We start from the raw sequence: 25,862 nt of genomic DNA, 5'->3' as shown, positions 1-25,862 counted from the left end.
TATTGTTGCCGGAAGTGACGTTCGGGTTCTGAGACTTAAAGAAGAAGCATTTTTATCCCCGATGTTTATGATTCGCTATAGATTCCCTGTTTCTCGCTTAGCAGCCCGAGCCCCTCTGAGCTTGAACACTAGACAAACTTTTAATCCGTAACTTGGGATCGGACTGGTCGTTGAAAAGCCCCTCTGCAGAGTCAGTCACCTCAGGGGTCTGGACAAAAGTAGTGTGGAATCTGCAGCGAGGAATCGTGAAGCACTTAGGAGCCTGCCGCTTTGAAGGGCTGGCCGGGCGCGTGGCGCGCCGCGACCCACTGTTTAAATACAAACGGTCGTCGCGAGGGGTGCGCCTCGGTGCCGGCGTCGGGACACAGCGACGCGTTGCTGGAGTCTGGGCTCCACTGACTACCACTGGTCGCATATGCTACCTCCCTCTGTCCTTGCTGTGCGGGGCCAGAGGCCTTCGGGGCCCACTTGTTTGCTTGGTGGCTGCTGGCGAGGCTGCGCCCCAGGTTAAGCAGGGGAAGCCCCTCTCCTGCTGCCTTGACCGAAACCACGGGCGGGAGCGAATGACCAGGTCTGCGTTTTCATCCTTTTAAATCAAATGGAGGGAGGAGACCCCTTGCTTATATACTCAACTGGCACACCCTTCTGATAAACCGCGAAGTTGGAAGAATCGCGGAAGCTAATTCTCTCAGGTTAGGTTACAGTTTAGGGTCTGGGCTGGGAAGTTACAGACTGATTCGTTCTTTCGGAACCACTGAACTCTGATCCGACTCCTCCGAAGGGCTGGCTAGAAGAAAGAGGTGAAGGTAGTTGAGTTTTCTTTGCTCGCATTTCCCTGGGTTTCCGTATCTTTCTAGGCAACTTCCGATTTTTTTCCCCTCAGGGAAAATATCAGTCTTGGCATTTGATTCCGAAATTATGGGTACGCTATTTTGCTAAAATAACCCACAAACGTTCTGACAGTTTTAGCTGTGAACACAGCAGTCCTACAGAGCTCTATTCTTGTTCCGTACTGCCTGTTTTTCTGTTTTCTTAGTGTTTTCCCTTTTCCAGATCTTTCTCCCTGTTGCAGAGCAGCGTTGCCCTTACTATCTTTTGCTAAAATTTCATAAACCTAGCTTTTCCTCACATATACTCCTCCTCTTATTTTTGATTCACGGTTTTAGATACTATTTAGTGTTGTAAGCTATGTCACAAACTCTTAGCCATGAACCATGATCGTTAAAGTCAGTGTACTTGTTCATTCTGAACAAAAATCACTGAGTTCAATGGCATTCCATTGGGAGGCATCACTTAACACCTGTGAGAGCAATGCGAGTAAACTAGATTAAAAATCATAAACTGCCATCGATTTCGTTTTCATCACCTTCCCCCCAATAAATTTAGTTGTTGGGCAGATATGACTTGTAGAGAAACTCTCTAGAGGAAGCAACATTGATTCCATCTTAATGATTGAATTTATACTACAATAGCAGAGTAATAGATCCTTTCTGTTAATTTCTTTTGTTAAGGGTTATAAATTTAAAATGTTAATCAGTTTTTTAAAAAGTAAGTTATTTTCCATTTCTGAAAGTACTATGCTAAACTGTGATTAAGTTGTAGATTGGCTTCTTTTAATACCCTAATTTTAGTGTTTTTCATTTTTATAATAGATTTAGCAGTCTTTCATGACAATGTATAGCAGTAGCTGTGATTTTTGTGTGTGTGTAATACTCACAATTTTTTATCCCTGTATTTTTTCTATCCCGTTTTATTACTTACCTCCTTCACCTACAGATTCAACCTGTACTTGTATCTTACTCTTCTTCAAAATATTTATTCTGCTGGTACTGAAGAGGATGTGCTCCAAGGACATACTTTGTTGTCAGAAATTCCATTATCGGAGGTAGAAATAATATGAGACATTGATATGTTCCAGGACTTCAGAGAAAGGAAAGATACCACAAAGTGTTAAATAAAGCAAAGTTGCATGCAGTAGAAAGATGGAATATACATCTAGAAGAATTAAAGGAAGTTTTTGAAAACAGATACATTTATATTAAAGTTATAGAATGTCTTAGAGGAAAAGTTACCAGGAGAAGAATCATATTAAAATAGGTGGGTCTGGAACTTAATGCAATAATATTCTGGCCTATACAGTACCTAAGAATGTGGTTTTTTTGTTTGTTTGTTTGTTTTTTTTGCAGTTACAAGCAGAATAGTTACCACTTCCTCTTTCCCAGGAAAGTAAAGGCTGGACTTTGGAAGTCATCTCTCTTACTGCTTCCCTATATCGATTTATCCCCAGGTCATCCTAAAAGATGTTAAATAAGGTGTATTTTCTTGGCCAGTATTTTGTATAATGTGATTTCAGGATCACTTCCTCTTTTTCTAGTTATCTCTCATTTGATGGTACCTGAAATTCCCTCTGCCTAAAAATTGAAATATTTAGAAGTAATTGATTGGCTGGAAAACACAAACTGAAATCCAAGTATAAGTGTATAAAATTGTATTCAAAAACATCTTATTTACCATGTTGCTAAAGGAGAGGAGTCTTGCAACAGGAAGTTACTGTGTTCCTAAAGAGGGGAGAAAAGGGGACAGAGTTGTGTGGCTAGGGGCTTAAAATAGAAAACCTACTAAATTTAGGAGTTTGCAAATCTAGATATGCATAGATAACAGAGAAAGTGTGTAAGGAGATGATTTGTATCCTGGGCAACTGCTGGACTGTTGACTGGGGGAGAGGGGGAAGATTATACTATCTCTGCCTGATTTATAAATTGTTCTGTTTTGTTTTTAATGTAATGACTTCATTTTAAAGGAGCTTCATTTCCAGAGGATTCATTTTTCAAGGTATTGTTATATATTTTCCTTCTATGAAATGACCACGGTCAGTTACAAATAGATATTTTTAAGTGCCTTATTGACCTTTGCCTTACTGATTGACTACTTACAGTTTAGAAGCCTTTTAGCGCTTTCTAGCAAACGTTCATAAACATTTATTTACCTACCAATACATTTATTTATTTTATGAGTCTCTTTTGGGAATAATGTTTTTTGAGAATCTAATGAAAGCCCTACAAGTATGCAGTGAGTCATTTAAAAATATAATTACATGATGTTTTCTTTGAGATTTACAAAAATGACCTATTTTATTTAAAATCACAAATATTGTTTTAGTCTGTTGGTGTATACATATATATATATATATGTGTATATATATATATATATATATATATATATATATATATATATATATATATATATACACACACACACACACACACATACTGTTTGTAACATATATTTTCTGGAGTTTTATTCCTATTTCATAGTCCCAGTATATGTCAACTTTAGTAGATATCACCATTAAGTTTTCTTAGGTAGTGGTACCAATTTACCCTTTCCCAGCACTGTGTTTCAAATGTTCTAGAGCTCCACATTTTGGGCTTCCTTTGGTTATTTCCTAATGATAAATGTGACTGATTGTTTTTTTCACATTTACTCTTTTGTAAAGTTCCTGTTCAGGTCTCCTTCCTTTTTTACTATTGAGTTGTCTTTCTTTTTCTTATTGCTCTGAAGGGAATTCTTTACATATTTTAGATACACATCTTTTTGTTGGTTTTACATTATCGACAACATCACTTTCTCTCAATAGTTTGTCTTTCCACGCTCAAGGATGTCTTTTGATGAACAGAGTTGCTAATTTTAATGGGGTTCATTTTAATAGTCATTAAGATAAGAAATCTTTCTCTATCTGAAGATCAAAGATATTCTCCTCTGTGATCTCCAGCAAGCCTAGGTGTCTTACATTTTATGTTTAGATCTTCAACAAACCTGGAATTAATTTGTAAAAGATGTGAAGTACCATTTACATTAAGAGGTCAAGATTTATTTACTCTATCAGGATATTAAGTTGACAGAGAACCATTTATGGAAAAGGACCATCCTTTCTTCATAGCTTCTTAAGAATCAACTTTGTCATAATTCTAGTGTCAATATATGCATGGTCATTTTTCTGGAGTCTTCCATTCCATTGTTCTATTTGTACGTATTTTCACGAATTCAAATTTAAGTTATACAATGAGTCTTGCTATCCAGTGGTTAGTCCTCCAATTTTGATTTTTTTTCAAGATTGTGTTAGTTATCCTTTACCTTATGCACTTCTATATACATTTTCAAATCAGTGTCTACCAAAAAATCCTTTAGATATTTTTTTTTCAGTGGGGGTGGGGGTGGTAGAATGCATTGAACCTATGGATCAATTTATTGAGTCTTCCAATCCTTAAACAAGTATATAGTTTTCTATTTAGGGCCTCTTTAATATATCTGAATAAAGTTTTATGTTTTTTTGTTTTGAGGTCTTACATATCTATTCTAGACTTAGTCACATGCTTGTGATGTTTGTGGCTACTTGATTTCTACACATATAACTTTTAAAATAAATTTTTTAACTGAGGAATATAGAGACATACAACTGGTTTTTATATATTGGCCTTGTACCCAGCAATCATCCTAAATTCACTTATTTTTTGTATTTTTTTATACACAATTATGTCATCTGTGAATAGTGATCTTTTTATTTCTTCCTTTTGAGTCTTTATTCCTTTTATTTCTTCTTGTATTTTTTTTTTTTTTGTAGATACCCTTTATCAAATGCAGGCAGTTCTCTTCTATTCTTAACGTCCTAAGTATTATATCATTAGTGAATGTTGAATTTTATGAAATGCCTATTCCACATGTATTTAAATAATAACACTTTTCTCCTTTATTTGTTGATGCATTGAAGTATAGTAATTCAATTTTTGTGTTGCTCATACTTTGCATTTAATCCAGTATTATTAAATTACTTTTGTCTTTCAAAGAGTTTCACCTTTGACCACTGGGAACTGTTTCATTTGTCTCCTGTGTCCCTTTGACATACCCCACCAATTTGGGATTGATTCGTTTTGTGTATACTTTCTTACTTTCTGGAACTACATAAAGTTTCAGGCTCATCTTACAAATTTTCTGTCCCAGTCTTAGAATTGACCATTTCTCCAGGGAGTCCTGGTTCCTTTTACTGGAGAACAATGTTACACACCAACACCTGAATGCTGGGTGTGCTCTTTACTGCTGGAGAGTTGTTGCTTTCAATCACTTCCCGCTGGCAGAGAAACGAAATGTGTATGCTAAGCTGTCTTGAAATACTTCGATATATAACTATCTATATCTATGTGAAGCTAAACATGAGTTCATCGTACGGATATTTCAAACATGAGTTCATCATACTGATGTTTCTAACTAATCCATTAGGTAAGCATGGCTCATTCTAGTCTCCTCTCCTTGCTAATCTGTAAATTCCCACTCCAGCAGTGAGAAACCAGACTCCTATTCTACCATCTATTTACTTAATTTTTCAATTCCAGGGTATATGCATAGAAGTATCAGAATTACCTCATAAGTCCTTGGGAAACATCTTATAAACTAGAGTAGAGTGTTTACATGCAGTTGATTTTGTCTTTAGTCTCTCAAGCTCCACTCATTTCCAAAGTTAGCACCTTTTCCATCCAACGCCTTCTATGAGGTTGTTTCACACATTGGTAATATGGTTTGATTTTCTTGTCACAGTCTGCATTCTTTCCTGGAGTTTCCTAGCTTTTACATGGTTTTTTAAGGTCATACACATTAGGGTTCTCTTTGTGCTATAAAGTTTTATAGGTTTTGACAAATGCATAATGTCATGTATCTACCATTACAGTATAATACAGAATAGCTTCACTATCCTAAAAAATTCCCCTATATTTACTTATTCAAACTTGTGTTCTTCCTTCTGAATCCTTGGAAACCACTGATCTCTATAGTCTTTATTTTCACTATAGTTTTGTCTTTTCCAGAATGTCATATAATTAAACTCATACAGTGTGTAGCTTTTTCAGATGGTTTCTTTCACTTAGAAAGATGCATTAAGGTCCATCCATATCTTTTTGTGGTTTTATGGCTCATTTATTTTTATTGCTGAATAAATATCCCATTGTATCGATGTACCACATTTTTCATCCATTCACTTATTGGTGGACATCTTGGCTGCTTTCATTTTTTGGTGATTATGAATAGAGCTGCCATAAACATTCAGGTGCAGGATGTTATATGTACCTGTGTTTTCAATTCTATTTAGTGAAAACTTTGTTAACATGATTGCTGATTGTATGGTAAGACTACATTTAGTTTTGTATCTGCTGAACTGTCTTCCAAAATGACTAAATGATAGCAATAAGTGAGTCTCTTTTGTTTCTTCATAAGCATTTGGTATCACCAGTTTTTTGGATTCTAGCCATTATAATAGGTGTGTATTGGTATCTTTTTTTTTTTTTTTTAATGTGCAGTCACCTAGTGATATGTAATACTGAGTGTGTTTTCTTATATGCTTATTGTCATCTGTATATAATTTTTGGTGATATGTATGTTCAGCTATTTGGCCTATTTTTTAACTGGGTGTTTTCTTACTCTTATAAGAGTTCTTTGTATATTTGGGAAACACTTCTTTTATTCAGTATTTGTTTTGTAAATACTCTCTGCCAGTCTGTGGACTATCTTTTCATTTGCTAATAATGTCTTTTATAGAAAAGAAGTTTTAAATTTTAATGAAGTACAACTTACCATTTTTTAAAAACTTTATTGATTGTGCTCTGATACTATCTAAGTCATTGCTAAACCCAGGGAAACAGGTAGTTGCTCACCTGAACACATTATGGGAGGGCAGGGGGAGTAAAATTCTAGCTTTAGCAGCTCCTTACATGGACTTTCAAATCATCATCCATATTTCAACCCCCTTGGCCTTATCCCTTAGCCTTTCTTAAGCATTTAAGGGCCCCTTATTTCTAAAACTATCTTGCTGCTGTTGGTTTCCTTGTAAATAGATAGGATTAGCCTGTTTCTGCTCTGCTAGGTTGGTTATCACTCCTTCATCTGCTTTCAGTCTTTCAAAATTTTGTTAGTACTTCTGTCATGTGGAATCCCTCTAGTTCATTTTGCCCTGGTGCGTATACATGGCTTTTAATCATCTACTTTCATTTTAGCAGTGTTGAAAGAAAAGAAATGAAGATAACATGCACTTAATCTGCCATATTTTACCAGCCGAATCCTGAATCTTTTTTAACTTGTCATTTTATTTTTTAAACAAAGCATCCTATTGGCGACTATGTGAGGTCAAAGCCCTGGGAATAATGACTAAATCTGTGATAAATTCCCTTGTCTCCATTTTTTATGGGTTTTTTTAAATGTAACCTTTATAAGCATCTAAAATAGTCATTGCTGGAGATTATCTCAAGTTCATGTTTCCTCCCAAATGGCACTTTGTTCAAAATACAGTATTTGGTAGAGTACCATGGGACATATTTTATTTTATTTTTTTAATGTTTTTACTTATTTTTGAGACAGAGAGAGACAGAGCATGAGCAGGGGAGGGGCAGAGACAGAGGGAGACACAGCATCTGAAGCAGGCTCCAGGCTCTGAGCTATCAGCACAGAGCCCGACATGGGGCTCGAACTCACGGACTGTGAGATCATGACCTGAGCCGAAGTCGGACGCTTAACCAACTGAGCCCCCCAGGTGTCCCTCATGGGACATATTTTAAAAACATGAACATAAGGCAAACATTTTTTTGTAAGGAAAAAATATTTAGGGTAAAAGCATATCTTAGATTCAGGAATACTATACTGTCAATAGAAGACAGTACTAGCCCAGTAGGGAAGTCAAGTTAGTAGAGAAATAGCTAAGATAAATATGGTTAGTTCCTATAAGGGATGCAAATAAAATAGAAGATTCAGAAATAGACAGACCTAACCAGTGTTTTATGGATTTTTAATTTTAGGTGAAAAATCAGATCATTTCAAAAGCTGGAGCTGAATGTGATGTTAAATAATGGCAACTGGTGACTTAAAAAGAAGCTTAAGGAACTTAGAACAAGTGCTTCGCTCGCTAAATTATCCTAAAGAAGTGGATTGTGTAGGGTAAGCTATGTATCAAAGTTATTTGTGTTCTTTTTGGCAATGACTTGAGGTAAGATTTGACATTGGGGGGGTATTTATTTTATTTTTTTTTATTTTATTTTTTTTTTATTTTTTAATTTTTTTTTAATGTTTGTTTATTTTTGAGACAGAGAGAGACAGAGCATGAATGGGGGAGGGGCAGAGAGAGAGGGAGACACAGAATCGGAAGCAGGCTCCAGGCTCTGAGCCATCAGCCCAGAGCCCGACGCGGGGCTTGAACCCACAAACCGTGAGATCGTGACCCGAGCCGAAGTCGGACGCTCAACTGACTGAGCCACCCAGGCGTCCCAAGGGGGGGTATTTAAATAGACAGGTTTTATCTGGGTCAGTTGAAAATTTTCCCTGTAATGTTTAAAATATTTTAGACAGCAAGTAACTACAGGAGGTTTTTTATTACTAAGTATGAATTAATGAAAAATTGTATCTAACTCAAGAGATTTAAAATATGTTCTTAGAAGTAGAACCACAATATATACCCCAGTGTAAGGCATAGTTTCTGTAGAACTTTTAAATTCATAAAAAATAATATAATGGATTTCATTAATTATACAGTATTCTATCCTCTCATATTTTGGGTTGGATGATATTTCTTTTTGATTTGGAAGATTCTAGTTAATAGATTGCTTATGAGAACGTACACCATGCTCAAATATTGTTACCAAACTAACTCATTTAATAGACCCCACTTTGAAACTTTTGCTTTAGTTTCTGCTTTTCCAATATGACTGCTTTCCTTTGTAAATGTAGCAACATGCATTCCTTCTATATTCATGCTAACCTAATGGTACTCTTGTCATCTTCTGTCCTATATTTCCTTTTTCTTCTTATCTGGGATTATTGATTAAAAATATTCCCCACTGGGAGTGCCTGGGTGGCTCAGTCATTTAAGTGTCCTACCTCTGCTCTGGTCATGATCTCATGATTCATGAGTTAGAGCCCCATGTCCGGCTCTGTGCTGACAGCTCAGAGCCTGGAGCCTGCCTCGGTTTCTGTGACTCCCTCTCTGTCTTTACCCCCCACCCCCCATGCTCTCTCTCTTTCTCAAAAATAAATAAACATTAAAAAAAATTTTTAAAAAATATTCCCCACTAGGATACAACTGAAGTCTGGTACTTTGTTTTGTTTGCTGCAGTATCCCCATATCTAGAATTATGCCTGGTACATATTAGCAGGTAATTAGACATTTATTCAATGACTTAGTATCAGTGGACAAGTCCAGATTAGGTATATGTTCAAGGAGTGGAGTGAAACTTGGTTAAAACAATAAAAAAGAGAATCCTGGAGTAATGTGCTTTACATACAAGAATGAATGTTCTGTTGGACACTGGGGAGAGTTAACTCCAAGAGATGGCTACAAATGAAAGGATAGTGAGGAGAGTGGGGAGAAAGTTGAGTTCTGATGACCTGTTATAGCCCTTCTGTGTGAGAAACAGAAGGTGTTCCATAGTATGTACTAATCCTGTCTTGGTTCCTTAAACAGGGAAATCTAGTCTTTCTAGTCTTTGGGATTTAACCAGTTTGAGTAGCCAAGTTTTCTTCCTACTACTTTTAAGCATCATTTTAAGACACATTTTGGATAGGAATACTTCTAAAATATACTGATAATTCTTCTGTCTTTTGAGTATAGCATTTAAACATTTGATTTTCTGTCTCAGGAGTATCATTAAGAACAATTGCTTTTAGACTATTTCACAACATAGTAACTCTGCAGAGACTATTGAGATTGATAACACTGCTTGCTGCTGCTTTTTCAGATTGCCCCCCTCACACTCATACATACTCCCCCCACACATATTTTGATTCTTTCTATTTCTTACCCATTTTTTGAAAATGTTTTCTTTCAGCATCTGATTTTTTGGGAGGCCAGTATGCCAACTTGTAATATGTTTTCTTACAATGTCTAATCAAAGTTCTCAGAAACTAGATAACAAAGATTTTTGAGTTAAAACAAGAGGTATTAGGGGCACCTGGGTGGCTCAATCAGGTAAGTGTCTGACGCTTAGTCTTAGCTCGGGTCATTATCTCACGGTTTGTGAGATCGAGGACTATGTTAGGCTCTGTGCTAACAGCGTGGAGCCTGCTTGGGATTCTCTCTCTCTCTCTCTCTCTCTCTCTCTTTCTCTCTTTCTCTCTCTCTCTCTCTCTCTGCCCCACCCTTGCTCTCTCTTTCAAAGTAAAATTAACTTTCAAAAACAACCAAAAAACAAGAGGTATTAAATGTATACCTGGCTATCTTCTAGTCATAACGCGCATAAAATGGACAGATTTTGCTGTTCAAAAGTATTGTTCTCATTTCCTGTTTTGAACTAACAGACAATATTGCCAGCAGTTTTATCATTGGGTAAAATATTATTATACCTGTAAATATAAAAGAGGATTTATATTTGTACTGAAAAATAAAATGTAATTTTAATATGTACTTGTTCTCTGCCTTTTTTAAAAAAATTGGGTGACGATGGGGAATTTTGTGGAAAATTTTGTCTTGAATTTTGTGGAAAAACAAGTTTGTGTAAGCACATTTTTACTTCAGTTGAACAGATGTAACTGGATAATTGAACAAATACCTCCTTGCTTTGTTGTGGCAGAATCAGTGAAGGTATTTCACATTGAGAAAATAATGCCCATATGTGTAGACAATTAGAAAACAGTACAAGACAAAACCTGAGGCATCAAACACTGAATACCCTGGGGCTCATTCTGGAAGAGATCAGTCTGGATCAGAAAGTTGAGGATGGCTTTATGGATGGCTTGAAACTTGACAAATAGTTCATAGTGAATAACAGACAAGTAGGAAAGAATGGGATACCTTTCTAGACTGGAAGAATTAACGTAATCTAAGGCACAGATTTCTAATGAGCTTGATATAAATGGAAGATGCAAACTGATTAGCCCAGTTACAGTTTCTAGCCCTATTTTCCTCTCTGTAATTTAAAATTCATAATATTTTACCTTTGCAGGTTTATTGTAAAGAGCAAGTGAGGTAATGTAACAAGTGTTTGCCAAACTGTAAAGTGTACTGGAGCACTATAAGGTGGTACATTTGTTTAATCAGAGAAAATGGACTGATCAAATAAGGCTAAGCTTTGGAACATCAAATACTGTGGTGAATAGACCATACTATTACTGAAATGCCAACTAATAAGTAAATAAGCTATTATTTCATAGCAATCTGGCTATACGGATTTAGAGTAGGAGATGGAATCAAAAGAGTTTTGTGTATCTCCTAATTGTTTGGCTATAACGTTAACTTACAAATTATCGGCATCTCATTTCCCTTTCTATCTAACTTTGTGGAATTATGCTCCTTAAAACTTTTTCTTTTTCTTCCTAATAGCTTGGTAAAGGGAGATACAACTGCATCTTTGCCCATCATCAGCTATTCACTTACCTCATACTCACCTTATGTAGCAGAACTTCTGATGGAATCCAATATAGAGCTCATAGCGAAGAATGACTTACGCTTTATAGATACTGTCTACAAGGTACTTGATTGTATGAAACATTATTTCAGAAGTCATAATGATTTTTTTAAGATTAATGTTTTATAATAACTCCTTAAATACGTGTACAGCACATATAGTTGACAGTATTTTCATATGCATTTCTCATTTAGACAGTTCCTATTATAATCAAAATATAATTTAAGTCCCCTTTATGTTTTATAATCTAATAAATTGCAGTTGGTAAACATTTGCCTGTGGTTACCGTTTACTCTTTTTATATCAAATTTTAGTAAAATTTGGCATGTTAGCATAAGTTAGAAATGTGACTGTTGAGTAAATTTTGTGGTTTGTAGAATTATGAGTAACTTAGTTGTTAGTAAGAAAGAACTATAGCTTTGAGATTTCATGTTCCTTGACGTCTGGGACCATATTTTCTATCTATTCTAGTATCTATACTTGTACTATATTGGGACTGAACTTAATCTCATGATTAAAAAATTCCTTCTGATCATTATTAATTTTTACTCAAGCAGTGGTTATCTCAAACTGTTGTTAAAATAATAAAACCCATTTATCAGATCAAATTGTTTTTGGTTTTTTTTTTTGCGAGTTTACATTTAATGACATGGGATCTTTTCTATGTGTAGAGTCTCTGTTTAATCTTCCCTGTCTTTGCCTCTAACACCAGCAGCTTCCTTGAAAGACTAAGAGGCACTTCTAAGAAATCCTAGGGTTCTAGAGCATAGGCTTTGAAAATTGGTGGTCTAGTTAGTCTGTTTCTCTCATTTTACAAATGAAACATTGGAACGCAGAGGCCTACTGACCTAAGAAATCACATAGTGGAAGAACTAAACAAATAACAACTAAACAACTGTTGTTTTCTAACCTCTGGTATGGCATTCTTTATTTTCTACTAAGTTAAGGAGTTTTTCTAGTACCTATGAGGATATTTGAACCTTTTGATCATTAAGTGTATTTTGTTGTCTCCCTGGACATGCATCTATTCTCTGCTACTTCCTGGCTGCCCATTTTCTACCTGGATACCTCCTAACTGGTCCTGACTACCACCATGCCTACAAATCTCTTTAGTACCTCCATCTAATGCCTTGATCCTCCTTCTTGAAGATGGTATTACATTCCTGACCAGGTGACCATTTATCGTTTTGGATTTTTATCTATTTCCTCTTTACAGCTTCTTCGTGATCAATTTAATTATAAACCAGTTTTGACAAAAAAGCAGTTTCTCCAGTGTGGGTTTGCAGAATGGAAAATCCAAATTGTTTGTGATATTTTGAATTGTGTGATGAAAAAGCACAAGGAATTGAGTAGTTTTGAGAAGGTAATTTTATTAATAGATTTTAACTTACTCTAAGTTGCCTGGTATTTTAGCGGACAAATTCAATACTCTAGATAGCCAACTAACACGTAAGTACAATTACTGCATTGTTCACAGATTTAGGCAACCTTATGCCTGATGTTTGCTTTAAATACGGGTCACTTCCGAGGCACCTGTGTGGCTTAGTTGGTTAAGCATTTAACTTTGGTGCAGGTCATGATCTGACAGTTCCATGAGTTCAAACCCCACGTCAGGCTCTGCACTAATAGAGCCTGTATGGAATTCTCTCTCTCTGCCTCTCCCCGACTCGCTCTTTCTGTCTCTCAGAATAAATAAACTTTTTTTTGAAAAAGAGAGACTCCAACTGAGGGTTGCTGGAGGGGAGGTATGTTGTGAGGCAGTAAGTTAAATGAATGGTGGGTATTAAGGAGGGCACTTTTTGGGATGAGCTCTGGGTGACGTATGTAAGAGATGACTCACTGGGTTGTACTCCTGAGGCCAAGACTACACTGTATGCTAAGTAACTTGAATTTAAATTAAAAAAAAAAAAAAGAGATCATTCTTTGGAGTCAGATGGACCTGTTTATTAACTACTGGTCATTTGTTTTTACAAATTTGTGACTTTGAGCTACTAGCTAAGGTAACAGTTCAAACAATGCGTTTTCCTTACTTTTTAGTTTTCAGAAGACGTATCTCATTAGATTTATAATTTGGCAGTCATATTTCATATATGAAAATTCAAATAATGTAATTTAAATATTATATAATTTTAATGTCAGCTTTCACGTACATTTAGTCTCAGTACTTTTTTTTTTTTTTTTAGATTCCATCACAACAAAGAAAGAAAATCAGTTCTGTTAAGCCAGAACCTTCTTCAAACACTGAGAAGACATCTACAGAATCTGTTGGCATTGATATCACTGGCAGATTTATGACTTCAGGAAAGGTAGGAAGATACTAAGAAAATATGTAGGTGTTAAAGATTTATCTACCTAATTAATCAAATGTACAAGATTCACTTTTCTGACTAGTAGCTGGTAAAACATTTTTAGTCAGATTTGGTTAAGGAGTTTTGACAATGTATACTGTATATTACCTGGAGAACAGTCCTCATATAAGATAGAAATGTAAAATGAACAAGGTTTGTTTTTACATTTCTATTTCCTAAATCTGCCTCATTTCCCAGATAGAATAGCGATGATTTGGGAAGGTTGTATAATGTGGTCATGACATGTACTCTTATTTATGTATCTAGTCTTTCTAAAACATGGAAATGTATGAGGAGCATACCATTAGTTACAGTGATACTTTATGATAATTCATTTGCACAAATTCCTGTCTCTGTACCATGAGTGTATATTATCCAGTGATTGATAGTCCCTAAATCTATAATCTGGTTTTGGGTAAATTTTTTTTAATATTTTCTCTTTGTTAGTAAATATTTACCTACCCTTGTCTCCTCTGAGCATTTGTGGCTTAATGAGTCCCATGCATTTAGGGATAGCTTTTCTATCTCCAAGAGAAATTGAGTTCAAGGTATTACTTTATAATGATCAGTATACTTTTACCAATCTTCCTTTTGGGGCAAACCATTTCTGAGATTAAAGCATAGAATATCAGATAAATAATCAACATGCAATTAGATAAAGGATGTGAATAGTTTCTGGTGGAAGTAAAATCCAGAGAATTATTTCTTCCTAGTACAATGTACATGAGTTACAACAATCTATTAAAAAGCTACTTGTATGCCTCTATAACAGATAATGACATTTTACTGTAGGAAAAGCATTCTTATATCAATAACTTTTTTTTTTTAAATGTTTTTATTTATTTTTGAGACAGAGAGAGACAGAGCATGAGCAGGGAAGGGGCAGAAAGAGAGAGGGAGACACAGAATCTGAAGCAGGCTCCAGGCTCTGAGCTCTCAGCACAGAGCCCGACGCGGGGCTTGAACTCACGGACTGTGAGATCATGACCTGAGCTGAAGTCGGACGCTTAACCGACTGAGACACCCAGGCGCCTCCTATCAATAACTTGTCTTACCTAACTCTTGTTAGTTTTATATGATTTTCTAATTTTTAAGTGGTTTATATCTAGTATCTTTCCCCAATACATAAGAATTAATATAAACAAGAAATTTCTTCCACCTTTTTTAAAAATGTTTTTTTAATTTATTTTGAAAGAGTGCATGCAAGTGGTGGAGGGGCAGAGGGAGAGGGCAGAATCTCAAGCTGGCACCAAGAGAATCCCAAGCAGTCTCCATGTTCAGCACAAACCCTGACCCAGTGCTCAGTCTCACTAATTGTGGGATCATCACCTGCGCCGAAACCAAGAGTTGGACACTTAACTGAGCCACCCTGGCATCCCTATACTGCTTTTTTTTTTTTTTTTTTTTTAACCTTCCTGTTCTTAGTACAGGCACTATAAGCACTTACTAAATATAAGCTGATATAACTAAATGTATTTTTCAATCTTCTATTTTAGTTTTGGGGCTGAGTAGTAATATATATTGTCCTAACAAAGAAAGGTGTAAAATTTCACGGCATTAGACTTGTTTTTCTTAAAGTATTGTTTGTTATTAGTCAGATTTTAATCAGTTGCATCGGATCTTTATCAGAAATTTTAATATTAAAAGTTGGAATCAGTAAGTACATTCCTTTGTTTACAGTTAGAGATTAAGTCAGTACTAAAACAAATTATCTCTTTTCCCAGTTCCTTCTGTAGAGTATGATTTGTGAATTCTGTGTTACATTATATGATATTTTTATAGTGCATATGCAGTCTAAGGTAAAGGAGGTAGGCAGGAGAGTCTTGTCTGAATGCATAGTTTGACCTAATGCCTTATTCTCAGGACTTTTGTCATTATTAATTTTGAATTGTTAGCTGAAGAGCTGATATTTTCTGGTTTGTTTAATAGAAAAATATTGTAATGGGTCCTACTCACGGAGCCAATTCTTGATTATTTATGTGAATTATGTGGCAACCTATTATGGGATGTTTCAAACATTTATAAAAGTACCAATTCCCACTATCAGAAAATTATCGACCCCTTGTTAATCTTGTTTCATCTTTATTATAACCACTTTTCCAACATCTTCCCCCCAATTCTGAAGCAGTATGAATCAAATCCCAGACATTAGTAGTTACTTCAATTTTTCTATTATGTAAGAATGCTCCAAAAATAATAACTGCAATTTCATCATCATAAAATATTAGTAATATTAACAGTTTAATCAATGTTTGATATATACCTTACTGTTATAATTTAAACTTGCATAAATTTTAAAGGGAAGATAAGGTATTTCTTCTGCAAAATTATGTATATGTTGAAAATAATTGTATGAGGAGAACATTGAAGCAGCTCTGACATATTTTTCTCTATGCAGACAAAAGCTGTGGTGATCCGTCACCTGTATAATGAAGATGGTGTTAACATTCCTGAAGATACGAGAAGTACAGTAACAGATGTTAGTGGAGCATTTGATGTGTGTGACTTAAAGACTACTGAAATAAGGGTTCCTGAAGTAAAGTTCCCTGAAATCAAGTCTGAACAACAAGTAAGAATTTTGGACTTCTTTATCAGATGCCTGTATTTCTTACTTGGACGTACATGATTACTTCAGCACCTAAACTTTGGAATATCTCTAGCTTTTTGCATTATTACTTATGACACAACACTTTATTTAAGAATAAGTAAGTCTACTGTTTATAATTCAACAGATACTATTTGCTGCTTATGTTTAGGGTACGGGGCCAGGTGTTATGGGTAATGCAAAGATGAATAAGAGACAGTACTTTGCTTCAAGGAATTTAAAGTCTGGTTAGAGACAGAAATACACTGCTTTGTACAGTGAAGGTTCTGTATCATCTATCCCTCTCATTAAAGAATGGAAAAAACTGGTGCACACTCCCTCCTGCCATTTTATTTTCTTTTTTGGGCCCTTGCTATCTTCTTCTCTTACTTTTAGAATACCTTTTCTATTACTTTATTGCCACAGACCTTCTTATAGTGTCTTATCTATACTGCTCTGCTGACTTCCTTTTCTATCTTCTATTTCTTGTAACTTCTATACACCGCAGTTTATAATTGGCATTTATAAAAACTACCACATGGTCATTTGGCTGATTTCCTGTTAATAGCAAACTGAACAGTTTCAAAGCACTGTCATATTTTGGTCATTCCCTCTTAGCTTTGTGCTGGGTGCTGTTACAAATAGCTAGTTAGTGATAGTTTTATTATACTACCAGGTGCTTTTCTAATAGCTTCATGCAGAATTAATCTTCAGATGAGCTATATGAAGTACAAACTGTTGGAGATATATATATGTATATATACACATATATGTATATATATATATATGTGTATATATACCCACACATACAAACACACACACACGTTTATATATAAATTGAAACACCAAGGTCACACATCTCAGAAGAGGTAGTTTCAGTGTCTGAGCATTCTGCGTGTATAGATCATAGTCTTTTAACTCTCATGCTGTATGCCTGTTATAACTATTGAAATAACGCCGTGGAAATGGAAATACATTGATTTTTAAAACAATTTCAGTCTGTCTAATACAATTTTTAACCTTTCTAATCATTTTAGGATATTAAAATTAATCATGAGATTACTGCACTACAGACTATGCTTGCTGAATGCCAAGAAAAACTTAAGAAACTGACTTTGGTAGAGAGTAGATTAGACTCTTTGGAAGAAAAAATGAAAGGAAAAGTGATGGTAAATGAAAAAACCTGGGCTAATCTTCTAAGTCGTGTCACTCTTCTTGAAACAGAAATGCTTTTGTCTAAAAAGGTATTTCCTATCTTTAACATTTATGGGATATCTCAGATACATTGTTAAGTGTGTATTCTTTTAGAAAAACTAAAAGAATATTTAGGTAATGGGAAAGTGTTTAGTTGAAATGAGGCCCTATTTAGATATAGCCCATTTTGTTGCTGCTATTTGTGGTTATTGTTTTTCTCTTTAGCAACTGAGATAATCTGGCAAGCCTCTGTAGGTTCAGCTTTTAGAGCTGTTGATACTGTAAGCATTTAAAAAAAGGTACGATAATGTTTGATTTTTATGAAGAGCTTGAAATTATATTCTTTAATTGTACAAAGATCCTATTTTTATAGTGAAAAGAAAAAAGTGGACAGAACAGGAACAATTAAAATTATGACTTCCTTTTCTTATTTACAAGTTATAAATTTCCTGGAAACAGTTACCAAATTTGCCATTGCCTTATGAAGTCTGAGAAATTTTTTTTGATTTGCTTAGGATTTCAATTTCTGGTTCTAGTCTATCTTTGCTTCCTAACAGTAAAGTTAGTTGATTCAAGAATGTTACCTCTGCTTCCACATTTGAAAGGTTATTTCATATTCATAGTGGTATTTATGTATTGCTTTACAAACAATTAAAATTTAAACATTTATCTTGTTATCTGTTATGCTTAATAGTAAGAATAGTAATAGTCAGAATATAGTATAGAATAGTAAGAATATAAAATGAGAACACTTTTCATTTTATTCTAAATACTAAATTATATTATTCCAGAATGATGAATATATAAACTTTGGTCAAGTGAATGAAGACTATGAATCCAGTAATGACTTGGATATTCTGAATTCTGGTAAGTTGTAATATTATGGCAGTGGTATTGGTGGTAAGGTAAAGAGTTTTCAGGAAGATGATTTTTATAGGTATTTGATAATTTTAATAGTCCCAAGCCTTATTTTTTAGAAGCTGCAAATCTCTTAGGAAAAAAGACAGTATTGAAATTATGGACTACTGAAGCCAAGGATTGCTTAATAAAGCCGGTTTACATATCTTACGCGAGGTAGTGGTTGAATAAAGTCCCGTGTACAAAATTGCAAACTTTTATAGAGGCATTTTATTTTACTCTTTTAATTGCTAAATGCTCTAGAATAAACATGGAACTCCAGAGTTTTTAATTTAAACTTATGATAGCTTCCACCTCTGTAAATAACATAAGTAAAAAAAACATTTGTCAGTAACCTGTAATGTATTACAAGCCTCTTGAATTTAATCAGTTAAATGATGATAATGTCTTCTCCATATCACTTACTTCCACTGGATTACTGACATTTTCATTGTGACTGAGCAGCAAAGCTAATATTTCTGGGCTTTTTTTTGGTGATAGCTTTTATTTTTTATTATACTTTTTGAATAGACAAAGTTCGAGATTTTGTCTTATGCTAATAATTAAATCATATTTGCAGAAGAGATATTTTGTCCAACTGAGAATTCATAACAAAAAAACATTTTAAAATCTGTGGATGCTTAATATCATTAAATCTTTCAGCTACTGTGTATAACAACACCAGCATTATAGTACTGTGTACCTGACACTGTCCTTAACTGCTGTATTAACAAATTTAATTCTCAAAGCAAACATTCAAGTATTGTAATTATCCATATTTTACAGAAGAGGAAACTGAGGTACAGAGAGATTAAATAAATACGCCAAAGACCACACAGCAATTGAATAATGGAGCATATTTTAATCTGGGGAACTTGGCTCTGAAGTTTTCTCTTAACTACTACATATTTAGTATACATGTCAGTTTTATGGCAGGACAGTTTCAATGATTAGGTTACTATATAATGATTTGAAGTGTTATTTCAGGCAATAAATTTATTAGACTACAGATTTCAGGTTTGGTAAATGTTTCCTCTTCAAATTTATCATTCATTCATTTATTCAACAAATGTCAAAGCTCAACTCAGATCTTTGAGGTCAGGATCTTTACCTTATGATCTGCATAGCAGACAGAAATTAGGTCTGTACTTCTAGCTCCAATATCTGTATATAATGGCGTTCGGTTTTTTTATGTAGTGTAAGAGTATTGAATGCCTGCTATTTGCAAACGCTTGCCTTTTCCAAGTTTGGTTTTGCATGTTCACAATTATAATTTTATTAACATTTTTACAGACCTACCTTTAAGCCATTGAGTTAACACATAACCAAATATAAGCCAATGTACTAAGACTTAGAGTGATAGGCAGATAGGCCATCATCTGAAATGGGTTGTAGATTATGAACAAGATAAATATATGGTCTCAAGAAATTTATAATCTAACAGTGATCAGTTAAAAGAGTTAAGTTTATAAATTCTTACACTTTGTCCCTTAAATATGCATGCTACATGGAACCAGAGAGTTTGATTTCACTTGGAAGTTGAGAGCAATAATTCACCAATCTCATTTTAGGATTATGTTAAGTTGGGAATGGTTTTTGAGAAGTTTCAGATTTGTTTTCCCTTTATTAGAAATAGTGTTTCCATGGGGGGCTGTAAGGCGTCTCTGTGTTTGGCAAAAAATCAGTGAGGAGAGGCTTTTATTATAAGGATTGTGCTTACACTGGGTGATTTTGGAGACTGTTTATTTTTTTATTTTTTAACGTTTATTTATTTTTGAGACAGAGAGAGACAGAGCATGAACAGGGGAGGGGCAGAGAGAGTGGGAGACACAGAATCCGAAATGGGCTCCAGGCTCTGAGCTGTCAGCACAGAGCCTGACGCGGGGCTTGAACTCACGGACTGTGAGATCATGACCTGAGCCGAAGTCGGACTCTTAACCGACCGAGCCACCCAGGCGCCCCTTTGGAGACTGTTTAAAATGAGCGTTCTTCTAGTTTGTGTTCTGTTAGGAAGCGGGAACACTTTGATGAGTGATGATAAGAATGAATGCTGAAATTTTCAGTGGAAAAGAAGTACTTAGTATTAGTCGGGAGAGCACTATAGCTGGTCCTTTGCGTGTTTGCTGCTTACATGGTGTCCTTGTCTGTATTCAGACATGACAGAGTTGGTCTTGTTTGTTTCATCAAGGTAATGAAGTGACCTCATATGATGGTTTTCTATGAACATAAATAATTATGTTCAGTTGGGGATACAGTGACCTGGTTGTTAATTATTGGATAGGCCATGACCATGAATGCTCTTTGTTTTTTGCTTTGCTTTTTTTGTGCCTTTTTCCTCATAAGAAAAAAATTAATAAAGTTATAGTGTCACAAGTGTATGGATCCAGTATGACTAGAAGGAAGGGTACATGTGGGCATATGAAGGAAGTTGAAACAGAAGAGTAGAAAGATAAAATCATGGAGTTCATATGGGGTCATAGATTTTTAGCAAAGTAAATACAATCAGATTTATATTTCAGAGAAATCATCCTAAAACAGAAAAGTGGTACATTATAGGAAAGTAACACAGGAAAGGGCGGTAATTTGAAGCGTCTTTCAGATCCTTTATTTCAGAATAATGAGGGTGTCTACTAAGGCTATGATAGTAAGGATTAAGAAAAAAATTACTTAGTTGTTAGAATTGATAGCTCTTGATTGCTGATAGAAGTTGTGGTGAAAGAGAGAGAAAAAGTCAAAACGGACCACTTGTATTTGACTTGTGTGATTGGGTACATAGTCGGTACTCTTTAATAGAGAATTAAGGAGACAGTTGGGGAAAAATGGATTCACTTTTGAAAATACGAAATTATGTATGAAATACTTAAGACAAAATATCCAAATATCAGTCGGACATATTTTCCCTTGATTGGGAAGGACTGGTTTACAAATTAGTTTTCCCCGCTATTGGAAAGAGGAGCATTAACATGAAACCTTTCATAAGCCTAAATGCATAAAGCAAAGTAGTACCAGGAATTTATAGGGAAAATATTTTGAGCATTCCCACACCTCAAAAATAACTTTTTGTAGGCTTTTTTGATGCCTTAGGACACATCTTGCCAATGGATGCACAAAATAAGTCCCGATAAAGCAGTTGCTCACAGAAACAGTTCAAAGCTATGGCGGCTTGATGCTGAGATGCTGAGTGTAACTCCCAGGGAAGGAGCTTTGCGGGCCACTCTCGCTGCTCCAGGTGTGTGATGCCTCTAAAATAACTTGCTGTGAAACAAGTGCTGAATGCTATTTTCATTTTTTTGCCTTTATTCAAAAAAAGTGAAAATCCTCCTTGATTTCTTTTGGTTAGCAAAAACAGGTACTAATGTGGATCTTCTTTAAAAGCAAAGTGGCATGATGTGAACTTTTGATAAGCGGGAGATACCTGCATAGTTAAATGGCAAAGGACCTAACTAGTTCTCTTAATGCAGTAAGGTAATTCTCCAAAGTTGTCAGTTAAAGATTAAAGGTCATGGGAAGTTGGCTAGAAAATCTAGATCTTACAGATCCCCTTTCTTCATAGAGATCTATTGGCAATGACTCTGAAACTGTAAACAATAATTGCCCTAGGGACTACTACTCTTCCCTTTCTTTTCCATCCTGAAGTTAAATTTTTTTTTTTTAAGTTTATTTATTTTTGAGAGAGACAGAGACAGAGCACAAGTGGGGGAGGAGCAGAGAGAGAGGGAGACACAGAATCTGAAGTAGGCTCCACTGTGAGCTGTCTGCACAGAGCGCGACATGGGGCTTGAACTCACGAACTGTGAGATCATGACCTAAAGCTGAAGTTGGACGCTCAACCAACTGAGCCACCCAGGCACCCCATCTTTTCCAACCTGAACTTAGTTGCCAAATTTTTTCTCAACTTCCCATAGCACAGTTAAAAGCCATTATGTTTAAACAACGAAGACTTGGGGCGCCTGGGTGGCGCAGTCGGTTAAGCGTCCGACTTCAGCCAGGTCACGATCTCGCGGTCCGTGAGTTCGAGCCCCGCGTCGGGCTCTGGGCTGATGGCTCAGAGCCTGGAGCCTGTTTCCGATTCTGTGTCTCCCTCTCTCTCTGCCCCTCCCCCGTTCATGCTCTGTCTCTCTCTGTCCCAAAAATAAATAAACATTGAAAAAAAAATAAAATAAAATAAACAACGAAGACTGTATACTAAAGACTTAGGAAAGCAATAGGAAAAATCATCACAGAAAGTAATACACACTTCATTGATCTGGCTATTAAAATATGGCTTGTGTTCTATATATGTCCCATTCTGTAATCTCTGGAATGCCCTATGTGGCTTTCCCAATAGCCTCCATAGCCTGCCTAATACCAGCTTTTTCCCATTGTGAGGTATATACCCTTGAAGGCTAGATAGATACTTTCAAGTCTAGGCCCCAGAGAGCAGAGCAGAAAGCTGTTCCTTCACCTTCCATTCAGTTTCCATTCTGTCTTCCCACTTCTTATTTCCTGTCCTAGGACTTAAAACCTCATTATTTTTGAACAGCTTAAAAAATGTTCAGCTCTTTCCAAGGATACTCATCTCTATCCATGGAAAATAATCCAAGATTAGGGAATGGTAGATATAGTTCCTGCCTAGTTTCAGGTTATTCCTTGAAATTACCTATTGCCAAAAGCCCCTGTTAAAAGATCTGGGTATAGATAATCTTCAAAATTGTACTATGTGATCTTGATCCCTGAGCTTGACCAACTGAATCAAGAGTAAACACCTAATCCAGGGAATGCCAATTCAAAAGGTGTTGAGCCAGAGCATTTTCTCTCCCTTGGGAATTTGGAATTAGGATACTAAGTCAGTCAAGATGTTGAGCCTGGGCTAGGCCGGCCTTTTTCTTCCAAGTTCATGCTGATAAGTAAGCAGATGTATGGAGTAAATAGGTAAGAGAAGTAGACAAAAGAGACTGGCTCTGTGTGAAATGAAAGTAAAAGTCTTTCCAGTTGTTTCAGTCTTCAGGTGCTAATACCTTTTCCCTAATTGAGGTTGTCTATGTAGGCTTACAATAAAACCGTCTTTATGTAAACCAGTTTAAATGGGTGCTTATTTTTTTTTTCTGGCCTTGATTTTGCGGTCATATGTATCTTGACTAAAACATAGGGCTAATGGGATTGATTTAATAGTAACATGTCTTATAAGTGATGTTCTATATTTGATTTAGTCAAATATAGAACATCATTTTCTTGCCATCATTTTGTCGCATGAATGGTATCAGTGTACGAGGTGGAAAGTTGTTCACTTCTTTAGAAAAAAGAAAAAATCTTTAAACCCTGAATTTTAGGCATTGTTTTTTCCATACAGGTTAACTTAGGAGGGAATCTTTATTGATTTTTCAAAAGTATACTCAGCATTAGTAATAGTTACAACCATCTTCAGAAAAGAATATTCATGAGTCAGTAGCTGATACTTAAAAATAAATTATGAGCTTGCCTACTTGCTATCAGGACTATCAGGATAAAGATAAGTAGTACCTTTTATAATTTTTACTGGCCAGTTTTTAACATCTAGATCTCTAGGTATAATCTTAAAAGAATAATAACAATTTATCTGGGTCAATACCAGTAGCCATTTTATATTAAAATGTCTGTTTTTCTTCCATTTACAAATAAAATTTTTAGATGTGACTGCACTGTGAAGATAACCTAAACATTAATTTCTCCACAGATAGAAAAGGCAAAGAGGAGAGGCAAACGAGTGTTCCTCTATCCTCTGGTTATAGTACAGTGTCATCAGATTCAATTCCCAGAACCCCAATGGTTTGTTACTGTGGTCTGAAAGAGAATTCAGAGGTAAGAAAAACTGGCAACTGCTTAGATGATTTCCTTTCTAAGGGCAGGAGAATAAGCAAGCACTAGATTTGGTTGTAGATGCATTGGCAAGAAAAATAGCGAAACTGTAAATCTTAATCTCTCGTAAAAATTCTTTATGATAAGTAAACAGTACTTAATGCAATGTTTTAGACTGTTTTATATGTTCACGGTCCGTCTTTGATGATGGTTTACTTTGAGAAATCGCCTAAATTTGTTGCTTTTTAAATTAAAGGAAACAACAATCCAGAAAATGGAAAGGATGAAAAAAATGTAAGTAACAGAGAGGGGGAACAGAAATTCATTTCTCTGTAGGGAGTTGTATTGGATTACAGTATATATAGAAAGTGCATATGTGTTTCAAACCTTAAAGGTCTCTCAATCAGGTGTGGAATTTCCTTCAGGACTCCAGTGGATAATAAATCCCCCTACAGTTATGTGTTTGTGAGATGAGTCACTATTTTGGTTTCCAACAAGTGATGTAAAACATTGTTAATGGAATTAATTGTAGGATTAAACAGTGCAGAGATATTTCTGGTTGAAGTTAATCAAAAGTATTATCTACCTTTGATAACTGATTTATCAAAATATTAAATATATGTAGGTGGATGGTTTGGAGACATTTTAAGTATTGTTAAAGTATTGCTAGTCTTTCAGTTATTGGTAAAATAATACTAAAAATGATACTTGTGTCTTATACGAATATGAAATAGTAAAAGCAGTTGAAAGGAAATATGAAATGAACTTGTGTAAGATGATTATGCAGCATCCTACTTCAGGGGACTATATTGCTTTGAAATTTCATAAGTACTAAAATAACTCAGGCTCTAAGAATTAAAGACTCATAATTGACTTTAGTGGTATTTCTCCCCTCTGGCCATGGTATATACTTAATTTATTTTTTATACCTGTAAATAAGAAAAGTAGGAAATTTATTTTGGGCTCAAAAGTATAATTTTCAGCCACTTAAATACTATGCCTCATTATGACTTTTTTTTTACTTAACATATTATTTATTTGTTATATTTCAGGTTTGAAGAAACTGCAGAGTTACTGAAATGTCCAAATCACTAATTATAGATTTTCTGCGTGAACTTCTCTAGGACTTTGGCTACTGTACATGTTGTATATTTTAAGGATTTTCTATAAATTTTAACATACTGCAATATTTTTATGAAGAATTTTTGAATTCCATTTGGTATATGAGTTTTTTTCGATATTGAGTAAATACTTAAATATTTTTATGCTACGATTACACTGCTTTACTGTATTTTACTTTTTTAAGGAAAACTTACGTGCCAGTACGTGTCTTTTACAGAGTGAAGTCATTATAGCACTGTATTTTTGTGTTGACATTTGTTGGCAGTGTGCTAAGTAATATGTTTTTTAAAGTAGAGGCTTGTGGACCATGGTTTACATCCTGTTGGAAACACTCCAGCTGGGACTTGCATATTGTACCCAGGAGGCTCTCGTGCATACCATCTTGCCATCTGTACTGACTAATATGTTGTAATGAAAAATCAAAAATGCTCATTGCAAATTAAATAAAAATATAATTTTAATGTTAATCAAAAA

At 35.1% G+C, this 25,862-nt stretch overlaps 1 protein-coding gene across 13 annotated transcripts; it reads left to right on the top strand.

Moving 5' to 3' along the window:
* The first annotated feature begins 3 nt into the window (after positions 1-3).
* CEP44 (centrosomal protein 44) lies at positions 4-25,862 on the top strand. Of its 13 annotated transcripts, none has more exons than XM_086703842.1 (13): positions 4-571; positions 1,777-1,885; positions 2,801-2,832; positions 7,833-7,971; positions 11,345-11,492; positions 12,646-12,792; positions 13,613-13,735; positions 16,176-16,346; positions 17,399-17,605; positions 18,347-18,422; positions 24,145-24,269; positions 24,523-24,560; positions 25,319-25,862. In XM_086703842.1, exons 4-13 carry the CDS (start codon positions 7,883-7,885, stop codon positions 25,359-25,361), a joined length of 1,167 nt encoding a protein of 388 aa, XP_086559968.1. In that variant the 5' UTR covers positions 4-571; positions 1,777-1,885; positions 2,801-2,832; positions 7,833-7,882; the 3' UTR covers positions 25,362-25,862. The 13 variants fall into 13 exon arrangements, 11 of the variants coding, with proteins under 11 accessions (XP_086559968.1, XP_086559969.1, XP_086559965.1 ...); XM_086703843.1 differs by having other exon boundaries at positions 2,801-2,869; XM_086703839.1 differs by having other exon boundaries at positions 1,777-2,097.

The sequence above is a fragment of the Puma concolor genome, chromosome B1, assembly GCF_028749965.1.
Source record: "Puma concolor isolate L17-30 chromosome B1, mPumCon1.1.hap2, whole genome shotgun sequence".
Classification (NCBI taxonomy): Eukaryota; Metazoa; Chordata; class Mammalia; order Carnivora; family Felidae; genus Puma; species Puma concolor.
Note: the sequence above shows the minus strand (reverse complement) of the source record. Positions and strands in the feature narration are given on the sequence as shown.